This window comes from Barbus barbus, assembly GCF_936440315.1.
Source record: "Barbus barbus genome assembly, chromosome: 22".
Classification (NCBI taxonomy): domain Eukaryota; kingdom Metazoa; phylum Chordata; class Actinopteri; order Cypriniformes; family Cyprinidae; genus Barbus; species Barbus barbus.
The window spans coordinates 21499152-21525834 of NC_136750.1; the positions used below are offsets into that span (position 1 = coordinate 21499152).

Sequence of the window (26683 nt, forward strand, 5' to 3'; positions counted from 1 at the left end):
AACTGGAAGTCTTCTCAACTATTGGTCCCTTCATCACAATAGCGCCCCCTGGTGGACGAAATAGCCGGTCATTCATGCGTGTGTCGAGTGATTTGAGGTACACTGTGTAGCTGTAATTAAAAATGCATTCACAAAATGTTCTACTACTAAATAAACGAATATTTCTTTTGAGAAATGTGTATAAATGATGAAAAGTTATGTAATTTTATAATTTGCTCCTGTATGACCTCAGTAGTGTCCCCGTGTGTATGCCTCAGTATATTTGTGTATTGAATATTTAATATATTTATTTTACATTGTTTTCTAATAATGATTTAATATTTCCTTTCTTTTACTTTGTGTATTCTATTCAACGGGGGGGATAATCTGGTCGCGCTTTGATGACGTCTGGATAATGGCCGCTCTCACTGTGTAGTGCAGGGTTTATGAATTTCTCCGGTAGAGAAAAATAAGTACCCCAGACAGATCGCTCATTATTGAACACAGTCACCCCAAGGAGAGAGACCGGGTGACTCCCTACACTGAGACCCTGTCTCCCGAGACTCTGTGGTTTGAAAGGTGACCGAATGTGTTTTAATACGCGATGTCCGTGTGTTGTGCAGGAGGGAGCGCTTTATTGTTGCATGAGATTTTAGCCTGTGTGCATCGAAGAAACATCGTGCAACGCAGTAACTCGTGAATTTAGACTTAAGTAACGCATGTGTTATTTAAGCTCAAGTCTAGGCGTTTAAGTGGCGCGATCGCTCGGAAAATGTCGGAAATGGTGTCGTTTTCTCGTGTGCGGGCAGGATTCAGGCCTGTTAGCCGCATCGCCATCGACGAGCTCTCCCGTTAAAGATAAAGCGGCTAGTAAGACGTGTGTCGGTCTCCCTCTCATGAATCCATTGCCTTAAATCTGAGAAGGTAAACAAGTTCCAGATGATTCAATGATTGGCCTTTGTGTGGTATGGAAGAGTTTATGAGTTTAAGTTTTGAATGCGGTTAAGCTATTTTACGTTAGCAGGCTAATATTGAGGTGTTGTTATGGAAGGACTAGTAAGGTAATTAATTATTTTTAATAGGGATTTTATGAAAGTGTACCTTTTATATAAAATCACCATTGTATCATTTTCACCTAAATACCATCGATATTAAAATGATTGTTGCTACAATAAAACCTGTTAGCTTTGTATAAGACACTGTCCTTCAAAAATAAATAGTAACAAGCGTTTAATATGTGAGATATCAACCGCAGTAAAGCTTATTTTCGGTAATTTTACAAACAGTATGACATTTTAAAATATTTGAACAATGTTAACATATTTAAAAGCTGACAAGTACAAATAGTTGTAGTTGTTTTATATTTAGTTTTAAGTCAACCCTCAGAGGTCCAGCATTGACTTAATCTTGTTAACTTTTCATATATAATATATTCAGATGCAAAAGCTTCTAAGTGCCATCTAATTTTTCTTTTTTCTCGGACTTCTATGTTTAGGTTCAGTAGTTTTATTCTAATGGGGGGTATAGGTCCTTTTCTATGCAATTAAAGTGAAATAACTGAACATAAATATAGAAACTTGATTTAAAAAAAAAAAAGCTAATTTTAAAAGAATTTCAGACGGAAGTTAGGATTTTGCATCTGAACTCTTCACATATATATAGTTTTTGTAAATTAATATATTTATTAATACTTAGAATTAAAAAAGATCATATGCCAAATATGAATGTACTAAATTTGTTGTAGGCAGTGTTTTAGGAAGCTACTGGTTTTAGGATGTCAATATTTAAAATATAATTGTAAAACCTTATTTTAATGGAAAAATCTGTTCTTATCTTTATAAATGTTATGTTTTAATGTATTTGTTATTAAATGTAATTAATTAATGTTAATTAAAACATTACCTGCCAAATAATTATTTAGTAGATTTGTTCTAAGTGTTAGATTTCCAGTAGTTTGCAAAGTGTTTGAATTATTTAGACTGGGTCTTAGACTTTTTTTTTTCTATTCTGTACTAACTGTTTGGCTGATACTAAATGTCTGCTTCAGAGTTCTTGCTGATGGATACGCCTGAGAGCCCCACCCAGTCCCCACAATCTCCTGAGGAGGAGGAGAAGGGTCTTTCCGACAACGAGCTGCTGGAGTCGCCCGAGTCCCCAGCAGAAGTAGACAAGGGAGTGTCAGACAGTGAGCTTTTGAAGGATGATGAGAATGAAGTACAGGAGGGTGGAGGAGACTCGGACTTTGAGGATGGAGACAGGGTAGCAGCTGGACGAGAATATACTGAGGATGTATCAGACTTGGAAGACTACAAGATGGACAGGGAGGAGAGAGAAGACGTCCACCAACAAGACCTCGGTTTGACAGTCCGAGGAAGCAAACAGAATGCTAGCCAGTCTCCTGAGGAGGAAATCCTTGAGACGCCGCGATCACCTGATCCTGACTCGCCAGGGCCAGAACACGAACGACCTTTCACCCCAGCAGAAGAGGAGCGAGATGAGGAAGATGAGGCAACTACCAAGTCTGGCCTTGGCCGTGCTGAGCTTGAGGAAGAGGATGATGAGGAAGAAGAGAGGAGGCGGCGGAGGAGGGCGGCGATGGTAGTGAGTGATTTGAAGGACGAATCTTCTGTGTCCAGAGATCTGGATGAACATGAGCTGGATTATGATGAGGAGGTTCCAGAAGAGCCGAGTGCTGCTGCTCCTGAGGAGGACGAGGGAGAGAAGGGTCCCGCCGGGGAGGATGGAGAAGATGAGGAAGAGGATGATGAAGAGGTGGAGAAAAGACGGAAGAAAAAGGAAAGAAAACGAATTTTGCCCCCAGATAACAAAGACACAATACTAAGAAAATCTGAGGACTCGAGGGAGGGAGGCAGGAGAGTTTCGTTCCGTGATAAAAAGAAAGAGGAAGATGATGGAGAGATTGATGAGGGAGAGATAGATGTAAGTATGTTGAAATCATTTGTGATTAGCATAAGATAATAGGAGCTGTTCAATCTCAGTTCACCACTGCAGAGCAAGTAATAATATTTTTTTTTCTTGTTTTATTTTTTGCTGATAAAACCATTGCTTTTTAACTTAGTCTGTTTTTTTTTTTTAACCCAAGGACATTTGTGTAAGTTTATTTTTATGTAAATAAAATACGTAGTTACACTACCATTCAAAAGTTTGGTGTCATCAAGATTTTTAAAAGTTCTTAAATGTCTGTTTTTTTCACCAAGGCTGCATTTTATTTAATTAAAAATACAGTAATATTGTGAAATAATATTAACATTTAAAATAACTTTTCTATTTAAAAACATTTTGGAATGTAATTTTAATTTCCAACATATCGCAGTCCTTCAGAAATCATTTTAGTATGATGATTTGGTGCTCAAGTAGAATTTGAAAACAGTTGGCTGCTTTATATTTTTGTGGAAACCATGATATTTTTTTGATGAATAGAAAGTCGAAAGATCAGCGTTTATTTGAAATATGTTTCAATAGTCAATTTAATGCATCCTTGCAGAGTGAAGTATTTAAAAATCTTACTGACCCCAAACGTTTACACAGTAAATCACCTACCTTTGGTTTAGATTGATTAATAACCAGTCATTAAGAAGTTCTGTAGTGAGAGTTTTTGTTAATTTTTTAGGATGATGATCTTGAGGAGGGAGAGGTGAAGGATCCCATGGACAGGAAGATCAGACCCCGACCCATCTGCAGGTTTTTTATGAAAGGTAGTTCTAAATTCATGTGATTTCCTGGATAGTTTAAATCTGCTGATACAGCTTTTCTACATGTCAAATGGTGTGTTTATGTAGCCCAAGGCGATAATCTAACAATTTACCTTGATGATAACACGCTTTGAAGTTTGATAAGCCTCACGTTTAGTTCAGTGTGTGCCTAAATTACAACAGTAGGGGGAGCAATTGAATGCAGTATCTTCAAATTTGTCCTAAGAGCAAATATTCCAAAGCAGTGGATGGTTTTGATGTTGATGCTATGCCATTATTGGAATTTTTTTTAAACTATCAATATATTATATATTTAAATATTGCAATGGTTTCTGTCTGGTCTCTTGCAGGTAACTGCACCTGGGGCATGATCTGTAGGTTCATCCATCCAGGAGTCAATGATAAAGGCAACTACTCCCTCATCTCCAAGCCAGATCCCTTCTCTCCTAACGGAGCACCCCCTGGAGGAGGAGGTGGACCCCACCCCCTCATGCCTGCTAACCCCTGGGTATACATCCTTTGTGATTAATTTTCTACTATTTTGTTTCTTCCTAAATTAAAAGTTTAAATTTCAGTTCAACATTTGAATCTTGTTTTCTTCCAGGGAGCCCCTGCTGTGGAAGAGTTGCCTCCTCCTCCACCTCCTCTAGATCCTCCGGTGGAAAGCGCCTGGGAAAGAGGCCTTAGACATGCCAAAGAAGTACGGTTATCACCACCATACCTGTTTTAAAATTGTTTTTGAGTGAACAATTTAAAAAGTTCCATTTCTAGGTATTGTTATATTGTTTCTGGGTTTTTTGAGGGGAACTCAGCTATTCAGATGAGTCTGTAGTGTGTTCTGTAGTGGTTTTGTGATTACAAAAAAAGGGTTAACTGTGCAACTGAGACAACATTATATGTATTTTTATACTCATGCTATGCTAAATACGATGCTTTCTTTACTGGGCAGAGAATTAGTTAAACAAGAAAGGTTACCAGTTAAACTGAATGCCATGATCCAACTTGTTCCAACTCAAAATATGTTCCCTTAGGTGTTGAAGAAAGCCACCATCCGTAAAGAGCAGGAACCCGACTTTGAGGAAAAACGTTTCACTGTAACCATAGGTGAAGATGACCGTGACTTTGACAAAGAAAATGACTTCTTCAGGGAGCGCGGCTATCGTATCACCAGAGAAATTAGAGATGCTGGGTACGAAACAATGACTTATCAGGAACTTAATCAGAGAGTGATCTTTTCCATTTTTACCTTTGTTTCTGCTGGTTCATGAAGTTCAAATGTGGTTGTGGCAGTTTACATACTTAAAGGTAATTGTCATCCATCTAAAACTATTGTTAAAAGCATTTTGTTAATTCTTATGCATATTGGTTTCCATGACCTAGTTATATTTTTAACTACTATGAAAAAATGTATTTGTCACACTGCAGGACCATTTAAAATGGCAAAAAGGTGGTCAAAATGGTAAACAAAATGTTGATCCATTGCAGCACCCAAAATATACATTGTTTCTTATTAGTTCATGTAAATTTGATCCTAAATTATTCTTGTTTATTAAAAAAGATGGACGTAAGCTCTGACCCATATTGTAATGTTTTTGTTTTCTCTTTCTGCATTGCAGTGATATTGAGTTCAGAGATCCAGCTTATGGGTGAGTATCATAAATCAATTCCCATCGAAAATGCACATATTAACTTGTCCTTCCCAACTGTACATTTATAACAACTATTTATGTGGTAGTGATCCGTATGGCGACCCATACTATGATTATGAGATGGAAGCTTTTTGGCGAGGAGGCCAGTATGAGAATTTCCGAGTGCAGTACACTGAGACCCCACTGCCATACTACCCTGTGAGTACATACTCATGTAGTGTAGCTGTTTTACTGTTTTGTTTACTATTGTTCCAAAGAGCTTTTATTAGAAAACTAAAGTGCAAAGTTACTGATGCTGGGTCTTTTAAATGTTTACAGTGTGCATGCACATGATGTGTAGGCCAAATTATATAACAGGAATTACCAAAATACAGTCACTGGCCACTTTAATAGGTACACCTTGCTAGTACCGGGTTGGACCCAGTTTTGGCTTCAGAACTGCCTTAATTCTTCGTGGCATAGATTCAACAAGGTGTTGGAAACATTCCTCAGAGATTTTGGTCCATATTGACATGATAGCATCACGCAGTTGCTGCAAATTTGTAGGCTACACATCCATGATGCGAATCTCCCGTTCCTCCACATCCCAAAGGTGCTCTATTGGATTGAGATCTGGTGACTGTGGAGGCCATTTGAGTAAAGTGAACTCATTGTCATGTTCAAGAAACCAGTCTGAGATGATTTGAGCTTTGTGACATGGTGCATTATCCTGCTGGAAGTAGCCATAAGAAGATGGGTACACTGTAGTCATAAAGGGATGGACATGGTCAGCAACAATGCTCAGGTAGGCTGTGGCGTTTAAACGATGCTCAATTGGTACTAAGGGGCCCAAAGTGTACCAAGAAAATATCCCCCACACCATTACACCACCACCACCAGCCTGAACCGTTGAGACAAGGCAGGATGGATCCATGCTTTCATGTTCTTTACGCCAAATTCTGACCCTGCCATCTGAATGTCGCAGCAGAAATCGAGACTCATCAGACCAGGCAACATTTTTCCAATCTTCTATTGTCCAATTTTGGTGAGCCTGTGCGAATTGTAGCCTCCGTTTCCTGTTCTTAGTTGACAGGAGCGGCACCCGGTGAAGTCTTCTGCTGCTGAAGCCCATCTGCTTCAGGGTTCGACGTGTTGTGCGTTCAGAGATGGTATTCTGCATACCTTGGTTGTAACGAGTGGTTATTTGAAGTTACTGTTGCCTTTCTATTATCTATAACCAGTCTGCCCTTTCTCCTCTGACATCAACAAGGCATTTTCGTCCACACAACTGCTGCTTACTGGATATTTTCTCTTTGTCGGACCATTCTCTGTAAACCCTAGAGATGGTTGTGCGTGAAAAACAGTAGATCAGCAGTTTTTGAAATACTCAGACCAGCCCGTCTGGCACCAACAACCATTCCACGTTCAAAGTCACTTAAATCCCCTTTCTTCCCCATTCTGATGCTCGGTTTGAACTTCAGCAAGTCGTCTTCACCACATCTAGATGCCTAAATGCATTGATTTGCTGCCATGTGATTGGCTGATTAGCAATTTGTGTTACCAAGCAATTGAACGGGTGTACCTAATAAAGTGGCCGGTGAGTGTATGTTTATTATACAAAAATAGTTGATTTTTCAGTAGGGATGCTCCGATCAGGATTTTTGCAGCCGACACGGAGTACCGATTTCTTGTCATAGTGATCGACCGATGCCGATTCTGATGCTTCTAGGCAAGCTTTATATAACATATGTAATAATGTTATATAAATAATCACAAAAATTATTCCTTATACAGTTAACATTTTAATATGCCTTTAAATGGGGTTTATGCATATCTATGTATATCAGGATACTTAATATAAGACAAAAATAAATACAAACAAAATGGAGCAGTCTGATGCAACCCACACGGTTTATTTGAACATTATCCAATAGTAAATTCAGGAGGACAAAATAAACATTCAATCTCCTTAAATTGAGAAGACTGATGTAACTTAAACATTGTCCAATACAAGTCTGAGCAGGACAAAATTAATAAAAAAAATAAATAAATTCAACTCCTAAAAGAACTAATTGGAGTAGTTTGATGCAACTCATTAGGTTTAATTTAACATTGGACAAAATAAATCTAAACATTTAAACTCCAGCATGGAGAAGTCTGATGTAACTCATGAGGTTTAATACTGTGCAATATAAGACTGAAGAGGAAAGAAGATAGAAACATTTAAACTACTGAAAGAACAAAACAGAGTAGTTCGATCAAGGTTATATCCATGGGAGCTGCGGATAATCCACAGAGAGGGCAATAAAAATGCATTCTGATTGTTTGCGGGTGGGTCACAGGTGGATAAAATAAATGACAAATGATGCAAAAATTAACTACCTTTTTTTTTTTTTTTTTTTTTTTTTTTTTTTTTTTATCAGGCAGACGATTTCATTTGTGTGTGTGTTCGCCTGATTGGGAAGTTGCAGTGACAGAAACGGTGACATTCCAGATAAAGTTTAAAAGGAGTAAAGCCTGTGTTAATGCTATTGAGTAGGCTAATATGGCCAAAGAAGATATTTTTTGTTTTATAAATAAATGTTCATTTAAAAGCAGCCTACGATCAGCGTATTATGTTATCGTTACCCCTTACGGCGCCGATGAGGTTTTGTTCTGTCCTCCAAACACACCACGGCTGGCCGGTATAAACACATGCACTGACTAGAGCGGCCGCAATCAGCTCTGGCTCCCGTGGAGCCGTAACGTGCCGCAGACACTTACACTGATGCACAGATCAGCTCTAACGTCACTGAATCTGCTGTTAAAAATGAACCATCAATTCATCATGCAAAACATACACAACAAATAGCGAATTTTTCATTGTTTCTTGAAATGTCATAGCATTTCCACACCGTAGATAACATGACTGCGGTGCCAAATCATTTCTGTTCTCACACGTTGACGTCATCAAATTGTGATCGGTTTGTGAGATCGGCCTAGTGTAGTGAGTACTGATCGAGTCGTAAAATGTGATTATCAGCCATTACTGCTCTCCGGCCAAACAGTCGGCCAATCCCTACTGTTCAGTGCTGTATTTGATCAGAATGAAGTATTCCTGAGAGACACACGCATGTATTTGTACTACTGAACAACTGAGAATTGTTTTGTTTGCTTCAGGACCGAGAGCGGGAAAGAGATCCACGCGAGCGCCACCGCGAAAGGGAACGGGAGCGTGAAAGAGACCACCGTGAGCGGGAGCGCAGACAGAGAGAGCGAGAAAGAGAGAGAGAGCGGGAACGGGAGAAGGAGAGCCGGCGCAGGAAGGAGGAATGGGAGAGGGATCATCAGAAACGGGGCGAAAAGGAGGGACGGCCTAGAGAGCGCCCTCCCAGAGAGCCACGGGAGAAGAAGGATGAGAAGGATGAGAAGGAGAAGCCACTCAAACCACGTTCACCCATGAACATGCCACCCAGGTGAGTTTAAAGCTTCCTGCTTAACACTAGTCTTAGATGGGATGCTAAGAAGTCACAGACCGTGATGCACATTAAAATCTGGTGAAAAATGGCAGTTCCAATTTGAATGCCCAGCTGCTACGCAATTTTGAGGGTGGTAAGTCTTTTTAGTCTGTAAAGACATTTTTATTTAAAGTCTGCTGCAATGAATGAACTTGAAGTGTGCGCTGTTTGTGAAGTTCATGGTTAGTTGGTACTTAATTTGGGATGGAAATTCTGACCACAAAATCTACATGCATTTCCATTTAATATTTCGGTGTTGTCTGTGCAATCATTTACAGAGACTGCTGCATTTTAAAGTGATTTAAATTCCCCTTTGTTGCATGTTGCTCTATTATTGTGATAGTATCAAATTCTGATTAAAGGTCCAAGTATACTTGGCCTTTGAAGTATAGTCCACTTGAGGTGTACGCGAACGCATGAAAGCTTAATCATCTTTAGAAAGCTTCATCTTTGTCCAGCGTCTGCTCTATTTTTCTTTAGAAGTTACAAAAAGTAACTTCTGCGTACGTGTATGTGATGCTTGTACTATTCAGATGACGACATTCAATTCAAGTTCAAATCAGATTGTGAGGTTGACGAACTGAGAAGTAGAAATTTTAGCTATGTATCTTTTATAAAGTAAAACTAACTAAAATAAAAAGTGGATAAAAGGTAGAAAAAATAATACTTTTAATATTTTTGTTTTCACCCATTCAAAGTGAGTACACTTGCACAAGGTTCTTCATTATAGTTGCTGTATATTGGTATGTTACATTTAAACTGTCAGTGAACATTAAATGAATTGAGAACGCATCTATGGCCCAAATTCACACTTGACTAATTCTTTGTGGAAAGCACTGCAGGGTGACTGTTCTTGCATTAGCACACTTCAAGTTGCAAATTTATCGCTCATTTTGAAACTTCCGGCATTTTGGTCTTTCCTGACACTATCACAATAGTCTTCTCCTGTTAGTATTATTTCCCTTAACAGTAATTTCTTCTTTGCTGTATACACTTGCATAACCAAAGACTCAGATTGCATATTTGATTATGGTCACTTTATGGGAAATTTCCAGGAGGATTGTATCTCATGGCCACACCAGTGCTGCGCTTTTGACCTTCTATGTCAGGTCAGCTCTCATTTTTCCTAGATAGATTTGCATTTCATTAATTAAGCCAAAATCCCACACAAAATGGAAAAATTTCCGACTCACTTGTGTTGAGTAAATGACTTGTGTTCTCAGAATTCCTTAAAAGGAGACAGTAATACTTGCATGAAGTCATTTACCGGCAAGTTTAGGGAGAGATTCACACCTAAATGATTTGTTTGACTTCAGAGAACTCTGTTGCGTCTCAAATTTCTAAACTTCATGTCATATAACCAATTTCGTGTGAACAGTTAGGTCAACTTGAGACTTGTAAAAATGCACGATCATACTCTTTGCCCTTGTGACTGATCTATAAACAGTTTCAGTTCTACTGAGCACTTCTGATTTGGTTAGTAAAGTGCTTTGTGTTTCATTGGCAATGCTGGATATGCAATTCAGCATTGTTATTTGGGACCTGTCTTCTAATGGGCAATAATACTACATTAGCACCACTCATATTCAATTAAATTGTATGTTAAATTACAGTTATATTGGTTCCAAATTGTTGTTAATGTACGTACATAACCTCACCTTAGGCTAGAAGGTTGTGTATTTTGGTGTGATTGTGTATTGTGTCTGGTGTGAACACTTATGCCTTCTATCGGTCAAAGTTTTGGAATAATGAAAATCTTATGTTTCTAATGATTTCTGAAGGATAATGTAACACTGAAGAGTGAAGACTGGAGAAATGATACAGAAAATTCAGCTTTGCTATCATTGTAAATTGCATTAAAATATATATATATATATATATATGTATGTGTGTTTTTAACTGTAATATGTTTTCAGAATATTACTGCTTTTACTGTGTGTTTGATAAAATATGCAGCCTTGATGTGCATAAGACACTTCTTTCAAAAACATAAAAAATCTTCATTATTCCAAACTTTGTGTTTAGTTTTTGTTTGTTTGCTTGTGTAGCCTGCCTGACACAATTTTATCTTAATCAATTGGCTCAACCACCTAGAGTTTGGGATCTCTTAGTTTGACAAGTTGAAGATGGGAATTGTACAGGAAAACCCTGTTTTAAAGTTCATTATTTGTTCTCGGTGGTATGGATTAGCAATTATTTTATTTTATGTGTGTAATTGTACAACATGCATAATACATTGTCAGTGTTTCAAGGTTGAACTTTTTTTATTTAATATCCTCAGGAAACTTGTCAATGCAGTGTGGAAATAAAGCCTCCGCGACTAGAACATGTTGCATGATTTTGGAATTACTACATTAGCTTTGCATTACCTGCATCACTGGTGAAAGGTTGTCCTTGTGCTACCTATTATAACAAGCTGAAGTAAATGATTCAGAACACATTATTATAGTAGCAATCACGTGATCATGAAACAAGGGAATTTTTCGACTTGGCAAAGAAATTCAGGAAGGAAATCATTAAAGCACGGCATTAACCATTTCCCAGGTGTGGTAAACACGAGTGTGAACTTAGATCGATTCTGTTTGCTCGCAAACAATTCCCTGTGACGTTGAGAGGTGTGTCATCACCGTTTCAGGTTTTACCTGAATGTGTTGGGGCATCGCTACTCAGTGCTTTGATGTCTAAGATCAGTCTGATTCGTTTAAGGAAATTGATATTTGAAATGGCAATAATGGAATTGCAATGGCATTTCATAACTTTGCCAATGGCTGAAACTGCAACTAAATACTGCATTTGACTGATACTACACCTGAACTGATACTAACGCCATTTGTGGCTCAGTTTACGATAGAAGTAAATGTTTTTTGCAACAACTTATTATATATATATATATATATATATATATATATATATATATATATATATATATATATATATATATATATATATATATTAGTGCTGTCAAATGATTAATCGCATCCGTTTCATTCTAGGGAGAAATCCTAGGGTTGTAAATGGACATGTAAAATCGTTTCTGGATATTTTTTGCCCTTACCCTAAGCCACATACCTTCTATGTAGATATCAGAGAACAATTTAAAATACTGTATCAATGCATTCTATGGCACCTTTAAATATATACATGCATGTGTGTTTATTTACAGTGGGGAAAATAAGTATTTGATACACTGCTGATTTTTCAAGTTTTCCCACTTACAAAGAATGGAGAGATCTGTAATTTTCATCGTAGGTACACCTCAACTGTGAGAGACAGAATAAGAAAAAAATCCAGAAAATCACATTGTATGATTTTTTTTTTTAATAGTTAATTTCCATTTTATTGCATGAAATAAGTATTTGATACAATAGAAAAATATAACTTAATATTTGGTACAGAAACCTTTGTTTACAATTACAGAGGTCAGACGTTTCCTGTAGTTCTTGACCAGGTTTGCACACACTTCAGCAGGGATTTTGGCCCACTGCTCCATACAGGTCTTCTCCAGATCTTTCAGGTTTTGGGGCTGTCGCTGGGCAACACAGAGTTTCAGCTCCCTCCATAGATTTTCTATTGCAGAAAAGCACCCCCAAAGCATGATGTTTCCACGCCCATGCTTCACGGTTGGGATGGTGTTCTTGGGATTGTACTCATCCTTCCTCCAAACACGGCGAGTGGAGTTTATACCAAAAAGTTATATTTTGATCTTATCTGACAGCATGACCTTCTCCCATGCCTCCTCTGGATCATCCAGATGGTCTTTGGCAAACTTCAGACGGGCCTGGACATGTGCTGGCTTGAGCAGGGGGATCTTGCACGCGCTGCAGGATTTTAATCCATGACGGTGTAGTGTTACTAATGGTAACCGTTGAGACTGTGGTCCCAGCTCTCTTCAGGTCATTGACCAGGTCCTCCCATGTAGTTCTAGGCTGATCCCTCACCTTTCTCAGGATCATTGATACTCCACAAGGCGAGATCTTGCATGGAGCCCCAGTCCGAGGGAGATTGACAGTCATCTTGAAATTCTTCCATTTTCTAATAATTGCGCCAACAGCTGTTGCCTTCTCACCAAGCTGTTTGCCTATTGTCCTGTAGCCCATCCCAGCCTTGTGCAGGTCTACAATTTTGCCCCTAGTGTCCTTAGACAGCTCTTTGGTCTTGCCCATAGTGGAGAGGTTGGAGGATAGGAACGAATTCTTAATTCATGGTCATGAAATATTTAATTTCCCACTCTTTACCACAGTAAGAGATGCAAAAACCGTGATTTAAAAGTGAATGACAATAAAATAAACCTGAGAAATTAGAGGGTGAGAGGTGAGGATTTGGGAAAAGTACTTACATTTAAAGGGTTCATCGGATGCAATATTCACTTTTCAAGTTGTTTGAACAAATATGTGTTGGAAGTGTGTGTACACATCCATCCTATAATGATAAAAATCCACCCAGTGGTTTTTTAAAAATTCTCTCTCAATTCAGGCTGTTCTTAGAATCATATCAGGTTACATCAAATGGGCATCCGATGACCCCTTTAAAATGTTTCATATAAACAACAGTGTGTTTTAGATTTACCATTTATATTTATCATATATTTACTTATTTATTTTACTGATGTGCCCTCATAATTGAATTGAGTGGGACAAACTCACTCGCTTGATATCACAGCAGTAGAAATGGCAATGACCCAATCAATTGCCAATGGACGAAATCAAGTCACTCAGATGTAAGTCACAAAAGGGAAGAAAAGACTATTGCAATGTCCATTTCATGGCAACAACATGGCACGTTTCATCAACTTGTGAATAATGTTTTGTACTGTGCTGTGCATTTATATTTACATGTCACGATCATATATATACATGTATACAGTGCCGTGAAAAGATTTTTTGCCCCTCTCCTGTTTTTTTTTTTGCATATTTGTCACACTTAAAAGATTCAGTTCATCAAACTAATTTTAATATTACACAAAGATAATGCAACTTAATACAAAATGCAGTTTTTAAATGATGATTTCATTTATTAAGGGAAAAAAGCTGTCCAAACCTACCTGACCCCACGTGAAAAATGTATTGCCCCCTCCTGTTAAATCATGAAAGAACTGTGATTAACCACATTACTTTAGAAAGCGGAGTTAAATTTCACTAGACACACACAGGCCTGATTACTGCCAGACCTGTTGAATCAAGAAATAAGAACAGACAGAAGAAATAGTGCAATATACATTACAAAATGTGGCTTTAAACGTTAATATACTGTTTATTTTCATGTCATTGAACATAAGCCTACAGTTTATAATCTATTTTGTTGAAGTATTAATTGTTAGTTTATTTTATTTTTATTATTCCATAAAAACCCATTTTTTTTAATCACAGCTTCTTTAAAAAAAAAAAAAGTTTAAATTGTCAGTCATAATTTATCATTGGGTTTATTTTGAAGTATGCATTTGAGTGATTTTTTTTTTTTTTTAAATGGAAATGTATTTTTATGGAATCAGGATTGTCCAAAGATATGGAGAGGCCAGAAGAGGAATTGATCCTGGTTCTCTTTTTCATTGTGTCTATGTCTGGTATATTCCTCTGTGTCGCCCCCTTCATTGTTATGTATTGATCTTTTGGTCTGCTTCTCCTTAATTTGTATTATTCGGCTTCCTGTGATATTCCAGACTTCACTATAATGTCAGGGCATTTTGAAACATTAGTTGAACTGTTAGATGTCGTGCCCAGTGTGTCTTTGCTGACCTAGCAGTTATTCTGTGGTTTTCACCACTCTGTACTCTACGCTGACTTTCATTGTCACATTTTGTGTAATGTGACAATTTAGACGTACAATTTGTGTAATGTGACATTTAGACGTAGAACTGGAACTATGCCAAGCCAAGAATAAAATGAATGTCCTGTTTATAGCAAAATATAGCACAATAGTTAAGTATGCCGCAAAACAGGTTATTGGTAGAACCCTGTTTATTGTTTGTCCGCTTATGACGAGTGGCTCTTGCAATACTGGAATTGTGCTTTAGCGTCAGTTTTCATGTTGGTATTGTAGGTTTCATCATTGTACGTCACAAAGGTGATACGTTCAGAGAAAGGATGAAATGACAGGTATTCTGGTTTGTTCTTTGTAAACAAGAGTCATGTCAGAAAGGGGTTGTCCACTGAAAAATAGCCAAACGTGTTCATGCAGTTAGATTTAAAACCATTTAAAAAAAAAAAAGCAAATTATTTTAATTTGTCATATTTCACAAAGTCGTGATCTTCTAAGCTGCTTTGTTATAGCCTGTTTTTCCTTAATGGCTTTCTTCCTGTCTGAGTCTGATTTTAGTACAGCGCACCTTTATAACCTGCTCATGGAGGTGTGACTGAAAGTTACATCATCGGCTGAATATCTTCCAGGAGTCGAGTTTCAGATCATGCCGGTTCCCGTGATGAGGAAAAAAATGCAATGACTTCAGTCTTAAACTATCTTGATTCATTTTCCGATATTCTCTGCAGAGATAAGATGTCATGATTAGAGATTCTTCTGCAAGCATGAAGCAATACACTCAAATGTCTTTTCCGGATAGATTTGTTTTTTTAAATATTATTTTTAGACGCATGAATTACAAGCGTTGTATTTATCCTTTTGTTATTACAAATGTCTCTGCATCTGCATACTTTCCTGGAATGAATGTCAATCTTACAGATTTATATGAATAAATGAATGAATTATTTATTTATGCTGGAATCGTTCTGTATCAGTCAGAATATAATGCAAGTGTGTAATTTTTAAAGATATTCTTGTAGTGTAGTCACATTTGGAAGTCTTAACTCATAAGCGATCCTTGGAAAGGCCTGACACAGCTCCTAACCTCGGTTAGCTGTGGTTTTACCTGGAGCTCCTCTAAGGATCTTTCTGGTTTAGCGCAACATTGATATCTATCATGCTCACACTGTGAAAAATGACAACAAGGGCATCCCATCACACGAACAAGGTTAAAAGTCAGGTGTCTTCCTGTTGACAGAATGCTGTTTTTGATGAGAGAAACACCCAGGCTTGTTGACACGTGCCCTATGGAGCGCTGATGAAATACTTAAATCTTACATGCTTACATTTGTAAACATTCCAGATAATATTTTGGAGCTGTTATTTTTCTCCTGATAATGCATTTGACAAAATGCATTAAGCATGTGTAGAGCTAATACATTAAATTAAACCGAATTAAATTTATTAAATGTAACAGTAAATGCATTTATAATGTAACAAGATTTGTTTATAATAAATGCTGTTCTTTTGAACTTTCTATTCATCAAATTCTGAAATGTATCATTTCCAGAAAAATATTAAGCAGCACAAGTGTTTTAATATTGATAGTAATAATAAGAAATGTTTATTGAGCACCAAATCAGCTTATAGAAATTCTGAAGGATCATGTGACACTGAAGGCTGAAGTAAAATTTTAATAATACTTCACAATTTTACTATCTTTTTTTTTTCTGTTTTTAATCAAATAAATTTAGCCTCGGTGCAAAAATCTTACCAGCCTCAAACCTTTGAGTAATAGTGTGTGCAGTAATTTTAACAAATTGCTAATTAACTTTTGTAATCAGATTTTCACACAGTTAAGAATGAAACCGGATATTCAAGTATGACTAAACTGATCAAATATTTTGAACCATCAAAATAAGAAAACATTTGTCTCCCATTTTCTGTTACTTGTATTTAATTTTTTTATTTGGGGATTTGCCGTGTTACAGCTCTGCATTAATCCCTCTTCACGGAACGATCCGCTTCCTTTTTTCCGTACAAACAGGAAATTAAAGGTGAGCTCAGATTCCACTTCTAAAAATAGCTTCTGGTTGTCTGTACTATTTTTAGGTACACTGCAATACTTACCTTAGGTTTGTTTACTCTCTGACATCACCCAAAAGGACATTCCAGGTCCTAGGCTGGATCACGTTACTCAGAAGGCATTATTTAGTATACATGATGTGGAATGCCCAGAGTTTAACTAATAGCATAATGTAATGATCTTTAATTAACCAAAGGATTAATGAGCAACTTTTTCAAAAACTCCCAAACTTGAACTTTTGTCCAAACAGCTTTAGTAAAATTAGACAAGGAATATCCAGAGAACTTAAACTTGCATATGGGACTACTGGAGGGCCAGCTGGTCAGGCGATATGACCGCCAAGGTCTGCTCACTACATTTAATGGGCTGAAAGTCACCGAGTCTGATTTAGCACAGCTTAAGCCATGAATATCCAGATAAAATGAACATCCAAATCCATGAATATCCACAAAATTGAACATCCAATTGGGATTTTTGGAGAGCCAGCAATAACCAAGAATTTTAAGGCATTATTTTGACATATTATTAACAGTTCTCAATGCTTGTTTGAACTGAAGCACAGGGGAAATCTGGGGCTCATCTAAGGGAAACAAACATTAACAAAGATTATAAACTATATACCTAGTTGCCGGAAAACAACTGTTTACTTAGTATGTTGTACAGGAATTGTGTGGGAAGGTAGTTTCTCCATTTCATTCATATTACCTGCGTTATCTGGTGTGGTGTTTGAATGGTAGACAACTGCTTCAAAGTTATTATTTAATTACTAAACATGTGACCTGAGAGCACTATATCTCCTGGCGCAAATAAAGTGGGCTAAAGACGACAATATTGGTAATTTAGTAATTCAGCATAAAGCTAATACATTTTATTTGAACAACAGCTGACTGAATCCGGTTTTCAAGTTTATGCAAGATCTGCTTTGTGGGAAGGTGGGTACAAAGACTTGCATAAGACAGGCCTCTGAAGTGATACAAATAAAGGGACATTTGACACTACTTGAGAAGTTTGTTGGCAGCTCTAGCGTCCTGATGAACCATTGGATGACTTCCAAAGTCAGTGAAGAGAATATAGTCTGCTGCCTCCATATTAAATTACTTTGATACACTTCAGTTTACTGTCATTTCACAAAAATTAATTCAATTTTGTTACGTTTTTTTTATCACTATAGCAACTCCCTCCTGTGAACACTTAAACATTCTAAAATCATTCTAAAACGCATGACATCTAATGTTAACATTGCTTAATATTGTTACCTACTGGTGATTTGATAATGTCAGTTGGCATGCATATTTTTAGGGGTTTTCTATTGTTTTTCATGAAATTAACTGGTATATTGTTTAAGGAAAACTTGTGCTTATGTTGAGTCTAGATGAAATGACGACAAATCTATGCTGACTTTACCATGTCAATGACAGCTTCTTTTACAGAGAATGTGGAAATTCTACCTGCTAATTGTAAACATTTCACTTTCATTAAGAGAACTAAAGAATGTGGAAATTCTACCTGCCACTTTCATTGAGAGAACTTCCAATGTTAAAGTTCTTTAAAGGAAATAGGTCATTGAGATGTTTGTCATGTTAAAGAAAGTCACGCTATAGGTGCTAAATCCCCTTGTTTTTCTTTTCAGAGGGCCAATGGAGCCACCACCTAAGAAGGAGATGGTCCCATTGCCCAAGAGGCCAGATGAATGGAAAGACCCCTGGCTCAGGTCTAAATCCCCTAGGAGAAGACCTGGTCTTATGGGCTCGCCTCCACGTGGACGTAGACGACACAGGCCCTCCGGATCTTCAGTTTCCCTTTCCAATTCGTCTAGGTAAGATACCTGCCATGGAACTATTGAGACATCAAGAAATACAGATTAAGAATGACAGAAGAATGAGAAAATAAATTAATTTTAATTTTTGGGTGAACTATTCTTTTAAGCTAAGCGGTGATGCTTTATTTATACATTTCTCCAATTTTCCAGATCTTCATCCCGATCGTCATCGTTCACGGGTTCTGGCTCTTCCCATTCCCGATCTCGTTCTTCTTCAATGAGTTCCTACTCAAGTCACTCCTCTCAGCACAGCTCTTTCAGCGGAAGCCGCTCTAGGCAAGATATAACATTTCACGACAATATCTTGATTTGCCATGCTAATTTGCTGTAATGACTTCCAGAATATTCAGTATACTACATTTATAATTGACTGGCTTTTACTGTGACTGTTTGCTGTTACTAATAACTTTACTTTCCATTGTCTAGATCGCGATCCTTCTCTTCCTCACCCTCCCCGACCCCCTCAGCACAAAGGAACACTAATAAGAACAAAGCTGAGCAGCCTCCTGCTGCATTGAAAGGGTAAATACACACTCATGCTCTCAAAACACATTTGTTTTATACACTACTGTTTTACCAATTTTTCAGGATTTCTGCAGTATCTCATCCGTTTAAAAAAAAATAAAAATAGACGACATCTGTGGCTGCAAGCTAGGGACAATGCTATGATCAAAGAGGCTCGTGTTTGTAGTGCTCACTTCATATCAAAAATTAAAAGTGGTCTACTATGTACGTGTTGCCTACCTATTCTGTTAGGAGCTCGGGATCAGGCAGACAATCGCCATTAGCTAAAACAACTTTAGAATGGTACTGTTCCCGGTCCTGTGGTGTCAAAGACCTTGACACACTATGCCGGTCTATTAGCCACGCCATTTTTCTGACCCCATGCTGCGCGCGCACCCAACCTAGGCTTTCGATGTTTACAAACATTGAAGGGGTCTATATGTTTTTAGTGATCAGATATCTATCTGATTTGTTAAAATGGTTCCATTTACACTTAGCCACATAAATGTGTGTCTCTGCAAAATGGATTGAAATACGATCTTCAATTCCTGCGCTATATGCATATTTAACAGTTCACGTCACGAAAGCAACAGATATGCACTGCATTTTATTCATCATAAGCTCATTTCAAGATCGAAGACCGCAATAGGAGAGAGCACGGCATTAGCACTCGTAAGATAATTAAGTCTCACTACTTTTAACGAAGATTATTTTGTTTAATAATCAGCTAATTTTATTCATCATAAGCTAATTTCATGATCGAAGACTGCAGTAGGAGAGAGCATGGCATTAGCACTCGTAAGATAATTGAGTCTCAATACTTTTAATGAAGATGATTTTGTTTTGCGTCTGCGACTTTCAGTTTCATTTGCAGCAGTATGTGTGTCAGATTTCTGAAGAGATGCTCAGCTGCAGCGATGCATGTAGCATTATCGCTGTTATATCTGACAATAACATTTCATATAGCCTATAATGCTCTCACACCTTTATTATTTTATCATTTTGGGAGAAGTAAAATTTACATATGTGGTTTCAACAACCAGGTGCATTTGCGCTTGTCCAGTTTCGTCTGGAATGTGTCCCAGACCACTTCCTGAAGTGGTTTGAGCGATCGTATTTTGTATTTAAATCAGTCTTGAAAGCATTTCGTAGGGCATTTACACAAGGTCTTTTCACGATCAGGTAGATAACCTATCAGAGAAAATGCATGAAGTGACCAGGTGGTAAAATAGCCCAGAGACTTCTTACAAAAACATTCAAATATCTTACCACCCCCAAACTTTTGAATAACAGTATACTAGTCTATATAAACACAAGCTTTAGTTTTTAGTGTTTTGCCTATTTTTCTAGCTATAGTTGTCAGTACTGCTCTTCTCATTTACTCACTGCATGCACGTGCAAATGTGTATTTTCATTCAGCCACCCATTGAAGCCTGGTGCACTCCCCCCTCCTCGCAGGGAGAAAGGACCCCCCAAAATAATGCCCAGCCCCTCGTTGCCTGAACAGCCAGGGAAACCACCCAAGCCAATCACGGAGGCGGCAAAGCCCCCCAACCCCCGTCCAGCTGGACGACCTCCTGGTGGACCCAGAGAACCAAGAGAACCGCCCAACATGAGAGAAGGACGCAAGAAAGAACGTCAACAGCACAACCCATCTCGCAGGTACAGCACACATTACATGTTCATTCTGCCACTGACACACAATATCGCTCTTTGTTTGGTTGTTTCACAGTCATTCACCCAAAAATGAAAATTCTGTAATTATTTACTCGTGTCCTTGGAAAATGTTTCACATTTATTTATTTTGTAAAATGCAGAGGGGTTTTTTCCCTTCTCCACATGAGGTGATGATGGCTAGGATTGTCAAGTTCCAAAATAACAAACAGCAAAATAATAGCATAGTAATAGTTGTCTTTTTAACCAAGAGAGTTTGATGCCTGTTTGAAAATGGTTTTATTTGCAATCCTGCATGTTAAGTGGTGAATAATGACTTAAAATGTTCTGTTTTCTTGAGTTCAGTCTCTTTGTCACAGAAAGCTTGGAATATAGAGCATGAATCTATAGTTTTCTTTTTTTCTAATCTATTTTATTTGAATTTTGGAGCTTGGCGTTAGAGCCCTTTTTGTTTTCTTTTTTTTATTATTTTATTACACTTTGTTTTCCATGGAATAATATGTCAAAGGGATTTGGAATGACATGAGGGTTAGTAGTAAATAGCAGAATGTTTTTCTTTAAGGTTAAGGATTGCATCACCATAAGAGCTGGAGATTTTGTTTGTGGCTTGATTAGTGTGCTTGTGTCTTTGTTTAGTTTTTTTGACATTTGTGTTTTGAGTGCATTTGCATATGAACCATTACCCAATGACCAGTGTTCTGTGTTTGTGTGAGTGAGTGTCTAGAAAGGCGCTTTTCAGCACAGGGAAGCAGCATGTGACAAAGTTCTGTTATCTGTAGCAGTGAGAGTGAAGTTTCACTGTGGATGTGGAATACCCTGTGTGGGTGTTCAGGAAAATCTCCTGTCCTGCTTGTTCTAATGGTTCAGAACAAAGAAGCTTTTGTGGACTTCATAGTTGTCATAACTGTCATTATGTCATTGGCATTTGGCCAGATGTTGTTGGTATTTAGGAGCACATCTGATACAGAAAAACCTTTTAATATTTCATATTAATATCAGTAAGTAATTTTTTTTTAGGGCAGTATGGCTGGTGCTTGCCCATGCAAAACTTGTAGGTTGTTGCTCTGCGGTTGAGTATTGTGGGTGGCTGTTAGGCGGTTGTTAACCGGCCATGTCTACAAGATTTCTTTCGAAGAAAATCACCAATCACCATTATGAAGCATTATTCATGTCTGTTAAGGACATGCTACACTGAGAAGTCACTGAAATCTTCTGCATCCCCTTTGTTTGGATTTATATTTTTGTGCACGCTGTTATTTTGAAATGCGAGGATCATGTAGAAACTAGTCCTGTAATGTTGTATTAGCAACATTGCAATAGGGCAAAGGATAAACCCTTCAACAATAATAAAAAACTAAAGAAAAAAAAATTAACACGGATTATTTCAGTTGGCAAGAATTTGGGTGTGCTTTGCCTGTAAGGTGTTCAGATTTTCTCTGATTGAAAGTGCAGACAGCTGGCATTCACTTCACGCTGTCAAGTCATGTGATTTTTCACTTTTTTTTTTTTTGGTTTGGAAAGTCTCATATTCAATAAGACTGCATTAATTTGATCAAATATAGAATACAAATATTTTTTATATAAAAAGGGTGTAATATTACAATTTAAAATAACTTTTTTTTTTTAAACATGATTTTTTTCCTGTGGTAGCAAAGCTGAAAATCAGCAGCCGTTACTCCAGTCTTCAATATCACATGATCCCTCAGAAATCATTCTAATATGCTTATTTGGTGCTCAAGAAACATTTCTTATCAATGTTGAAAGCAGTTGTGCTGCTTAATATTTGTCTGGAAACCGTGATCATTTCTTTCAGGATCTTTAATGAATAGAATGTTTTAAAGAACAGCATTTATATGAAATAGAAATCTTTTGGAAGTTTGTAACGGTGTACTGTAGTGATTACTCTCTGTAGATACATTTACATTGAGAACTGGCTTCTGTTAAAGATTTACATTGTATTGTCCACAGTTATTATTGTTGAAGGGGAATATTGTGCTGTGATGCAGAAGAACATCAAGTGTGACATGGATGCTTTATGTGTTCTTCCCTTTGCTTTGGATTTTTCACTTGCTGATTTGTAATGACTACAGAAATACTTTGTGGTCTGAATTAACCTTCTGAAGCTTCATTATCAGGTTCATTGATTCGGTAACTGTTCAGATGGATTCAGTGAGTTGATTCAATGAAGGAATCATTAGACCGAACCTAACCTATAATCCATGAGTTTCTAAACGATTCATTAAAGGAATCAGTTCTGAACTCCACTAATTATTGACATTAGTTTCATCTACAATGTATAAACCAACATTTTATGTTTCTGTTTCTCTCTTCCTGTTTGTTTCTCCGGCAGGCAAACAGTGAGTGGCAGTGTAAGTGGCAGCAGTTATTCTGGCTCCAGCTCACGCTCAAGATCCCATTCCTCCTCCGCCTCACCATCCCAGTCTCGTTCCGGGTCCCACAAATCTAGGTATGCAATGCACCGAGACAAACAAAAAAACAAATCTATCTTTACATGTTCTCATAATTTAAAAAAATCAAATGCAAATATCATGGTATCACAGATTGTCTGTGTGGTTTCACAGGTCTCTGTCGGTCAGTAGCGTGTCATCTGTCTCATCCGCCTCCTCCAGCAGTAGCTCAGTCAGGAGCGCCGACTCTGATGACATGTACGCTGACCTGGCCAGCCCCGTGTCCTCCGCCAGCTCCCGATCACCCACTCCAGGCCATGCCCGCAAGGAAAGGGGCCCTCCACGGGACAGGGTCCCCAACAAAGACAGAGGTACTGTGGCCTTGTCGCATGAGACTCCAACAGGCCATTAATATAATTTTAACATTACTCTTTTGAAGTGATGTAATTGTGAACTAAAAATGAAACTAAAAATCATGAACCGAATTTAAGCCTCTGTGAAATAAAATATAAATATTACATGAAAAACTTGAAGTTAGAAAATATAGAAATGTTGCTTTGCAAATAGCTGCTGAACTATAACTGAAATCAAAATAAATCTAAACCGAAATATATACGAACTTTAAATACAAATGGGAAGCACATAAACTGAAATAAAAGGAAATGAAATGAAAATAACAGTAAGTCAAAGCATTATTAAATACTTTGGTAGTATATAAATATTACTAAAATAACAGTGCTCTTTTGTTTGGTGTGCCTTAAAGGAAAACCGCCAAAGAAAGACGAGCCTTTCAAAGATGAGCGAAAACGAGTGGACCCCTCCGGTCTCCCTCCCAAAACCAGCTCCAGCATGCCTAGATCTGGAAACAGAGGTCACCCCATGCACCCGCCTCCTATGGGTCCTCCAGGAGGATACGGCTCTCACAAGGACATCAAACTCACCCTGCTCAACAAGGTAAATGGGGAAGGTGTCGTTACAGTCATGTAGCTGCGCAGAAGTGTACGATGGTTCAATGACTTCTTTATTCCTATTTGGCTAGCAGCAAACCGACAGGGGCAATAGGAAAAGGTACTTTCCTGCTGATAAAGAGCGACCCCCTTCGCCTCTCAGCAAGAGGATAGCGCTTTCACCTGACAGAGGTAAACAACATGACACGGTGCATTAACTGTCCATTAGAAAACCCCACTAGAAAAACGGTTGTGGTTAAGCTCTTTGCTCAAAGGATGTCCGGAAGTTCATTCAGATGTGTACCTCGCAGTGATCTCCTCAAGCTTTACTCTCTGATACCTCCGTAGGTCGAGAGAGGAGGATGCCCGGTCGACCCTTGCTGTCCCCCAGAATGGATCGGCCCAAAGGACAGGGTCCTCGGCCCATGCCACCACAAGGAGAAAGGTACCCACTGCCACTTTCTTTTCAGTCACACATTCTGAATATCCCTTCAAATATGTGGTGATTTCCAGTAGTCAATTGATATGCTCATGTAGGGAAAAATGTTTGAATGAATTCAAATTTGTTGATTTGATTTGTTTGCATGACAACTATTAGCTGCCCTTTTAATATGGGTCTGTTTGTATAAATAACAGCGATGTCTCTTATTCTATTTGTTGAGTGGTTTTTATTATTAATCTAGCTTTTATAAAAAAAAAATAAGTAAATAAAAATCCCCATGTTTGTTCAGCATTAGTTCCCTTTTTATGTGCATGGTGGATCAAGGTGTTTTATAACAAAAGCTTTATCTTTGTGTGACTAAGACTAGAGATTTAAAAATATCCCATGTTTGTAATTCACTCTATTCCTTATATTTACTCTCTCAAGGAAGCGTCCTTTATCTCCACCACCCAAGTCTTCTGGGAAAGGTCCTGCTGCTGTGTCTGCAGGTAAACCACCTGCTCCCGGGGCTGGATCCGGTTCTGGTTCCGCTTCTAGTTCCGGATCAGGCAAGCCGAGCAGCACCCTTTCTCGTCGCGAGGAGCTGCTGAAACAGTTAAAGGCTGTCGAGGACGCCATAGCCCGCAAAAGGGCCAAAATCCCTGGAAAATAATAAACCTGGCGTCATCCAACTTCTGGGACATCTGTTTTCTCGACGCCCAGTGTTTGCCAGAAATGGGAAATGGTCGCTGTTCTGAACTCTAAGGGCATAAATGTCCTAGGGAAAGGAGACTGCCGTTACATTTCTGCTTGTTTTGCCCTCAGAGAGAGGTTGTCTAGATTTTATATTGATGTGATAAAGTTGAGAAGTGGCCATGTTCACTTGTTTGTTTTCGCAGGAAGACGGAATCTTTACTGTAGTGTGTCTCAAAGATTAAAAAAAACCTGTACATTCAGCGCACATTTTTGCTCTTCATCCTGCCACAATCACTTCTCTCTCATATTCTAGTTGCTTTATTCCCACTCCTGTTATTTTATGTGGTGCGTTGTGGTGTGACAGACGTATGCTTAAACTGATTGGACCATCCTGGACACATCTGCGCATTTGACGTTGGATCTGCTCAAAGAATCTGAAACTACCTTTTCATAACCTTACAGTTAGGAAAGTCCACCTTAACCAATGAATTTGTCTATCCACCACCACGTATTTAGCTGTTTTTCACAATGTACAACTACAGTCAGGTGACAGAATACCTGTTGCTTAAAGTGTATGATTCTAGAGAACCAATGACAGTGATGTGATGTGTATTGCTTTTTTAAGATTCTGAATCGTTTCCCCTAGCTTTTCAAGTGAAAACCTGCATTTTATCGTCCCTCATTTTTAGTTGAAAGTGTGAGAGGCTGCAATGGGGACACCCGGAGATAAAGAATAATTCCGTCTTGCTTTTTGTGACAGAAAAAAAGCTTCTTAATAAACTATTTTGATAAAGATAAATCTGTTGAAATGATTCCTCTTCAATGAAAAGATTGCATGGAGGACTTTTCCATCTGTGCACATAATTATGAAGGTCTGATGCTCTACTGTGTGCACTGGTTCTTGTGGGTTTATTTTATTGCTTAACCCTGTTGATCCTTTATCCTGCTTAGAATCAATACCTAAGGCAAATTAGTGAGATCATTTATTGACAGGGTTGGAACATTATTCATCTTCCGTTGTTTGTGCTTTTTTACGTCATAAGTTGTAGGAGTTAAATAATCTATGATACACCCACATTTTTTCGTGAGTCATTTTAAATGATTAAGCTTTCATGATTTTTAGAATAAGTGTTGTGTACTTCTGATTTTGTGTCAGTGTAGCTGAATATAATACAAATTACATATGACTTCAAACTCTTGGGTCATAAAAATTAAGTTTAGCATAAAAAACAAATAGTTTATTAATAAATATAATGCTAAATACATTTCTGAAAGTGCAGTCTGCTATGAATAATATGTATATGCTGATTATTACCAGAATGTGAGTGAAAATAATCGTCACAGTTTCACATTCTCTGTAGAATGTATAGAATTGATGCTTGGGGGACTCCTGGGGAGATGTTTTTCAGATTGGCTGATGTGATGATGCTGGGAAATTCACTTGGTCTTGTCCCATGATGGCAACCCCACAGGCAGGCAAAACTGCTATCAACTGCTCGTTTTAGTTAATGAATGATCTGTTATTGAGGGCTCTTTTGTCATGTGCAAAACATCCAGGGGGCTCCCACAATTTATCTC

At 37.9% G+C, this 26683-nt stretch overlaps 1 protein-coding gene across 4 annotated transcripts; it reads left to right on the plus strand.

Moving 5' to 3' along the window:
* Positions 1–368: 368 nt before the first annotated feature.
* On the plus strand, positions 369–25904 carry LOC306888627 (zinc finger CCCH domain-containing protein 18-like). 4 transcript variants are annotated; one of them, XM_079447063.1, is made up of 19 exons: positions 369–903; positions 2027–2919; positions 3611–3695; positions 4043–4200; positions 4297–4392; positions 4724–4881; positions 5309–5338; positions 5428–5539; positions 8480–8775; positions 18267–18452; positions 18606–18731; positions 18882–18977; positions 20379–20621; positions 22984–23100; positions 23216–23412; positions 23805–23995; positions 24081–24180; positions 24337–24433; positions 24857–25904. In XM_079447063.1, exons 2-19 carry the CDS (start codon positions 2038–2040, stop codon positions 25080–25082), a joined length of 3396 nt encoding a protein of 1131 aa, XP_079303189.1. In that variant the 5' UTR covers positions 369–903; positions 2027–2037; the 3' UTR covers positions 25083–25904. The 4 variants fall into 4 exon arrangements, with proteins under 4 accessions (XP_079303189.1, XP_079303188.1, XP_079303190.1 ...); XM_079447062.1 differs by having other exon boundaries at positions 369–558; XM_079447064.1 differs by having other exon boundaries at positions 369–558; positions 24084–24180.
* Positions 25905–26683: the final 779 nt, after the last annotated feature.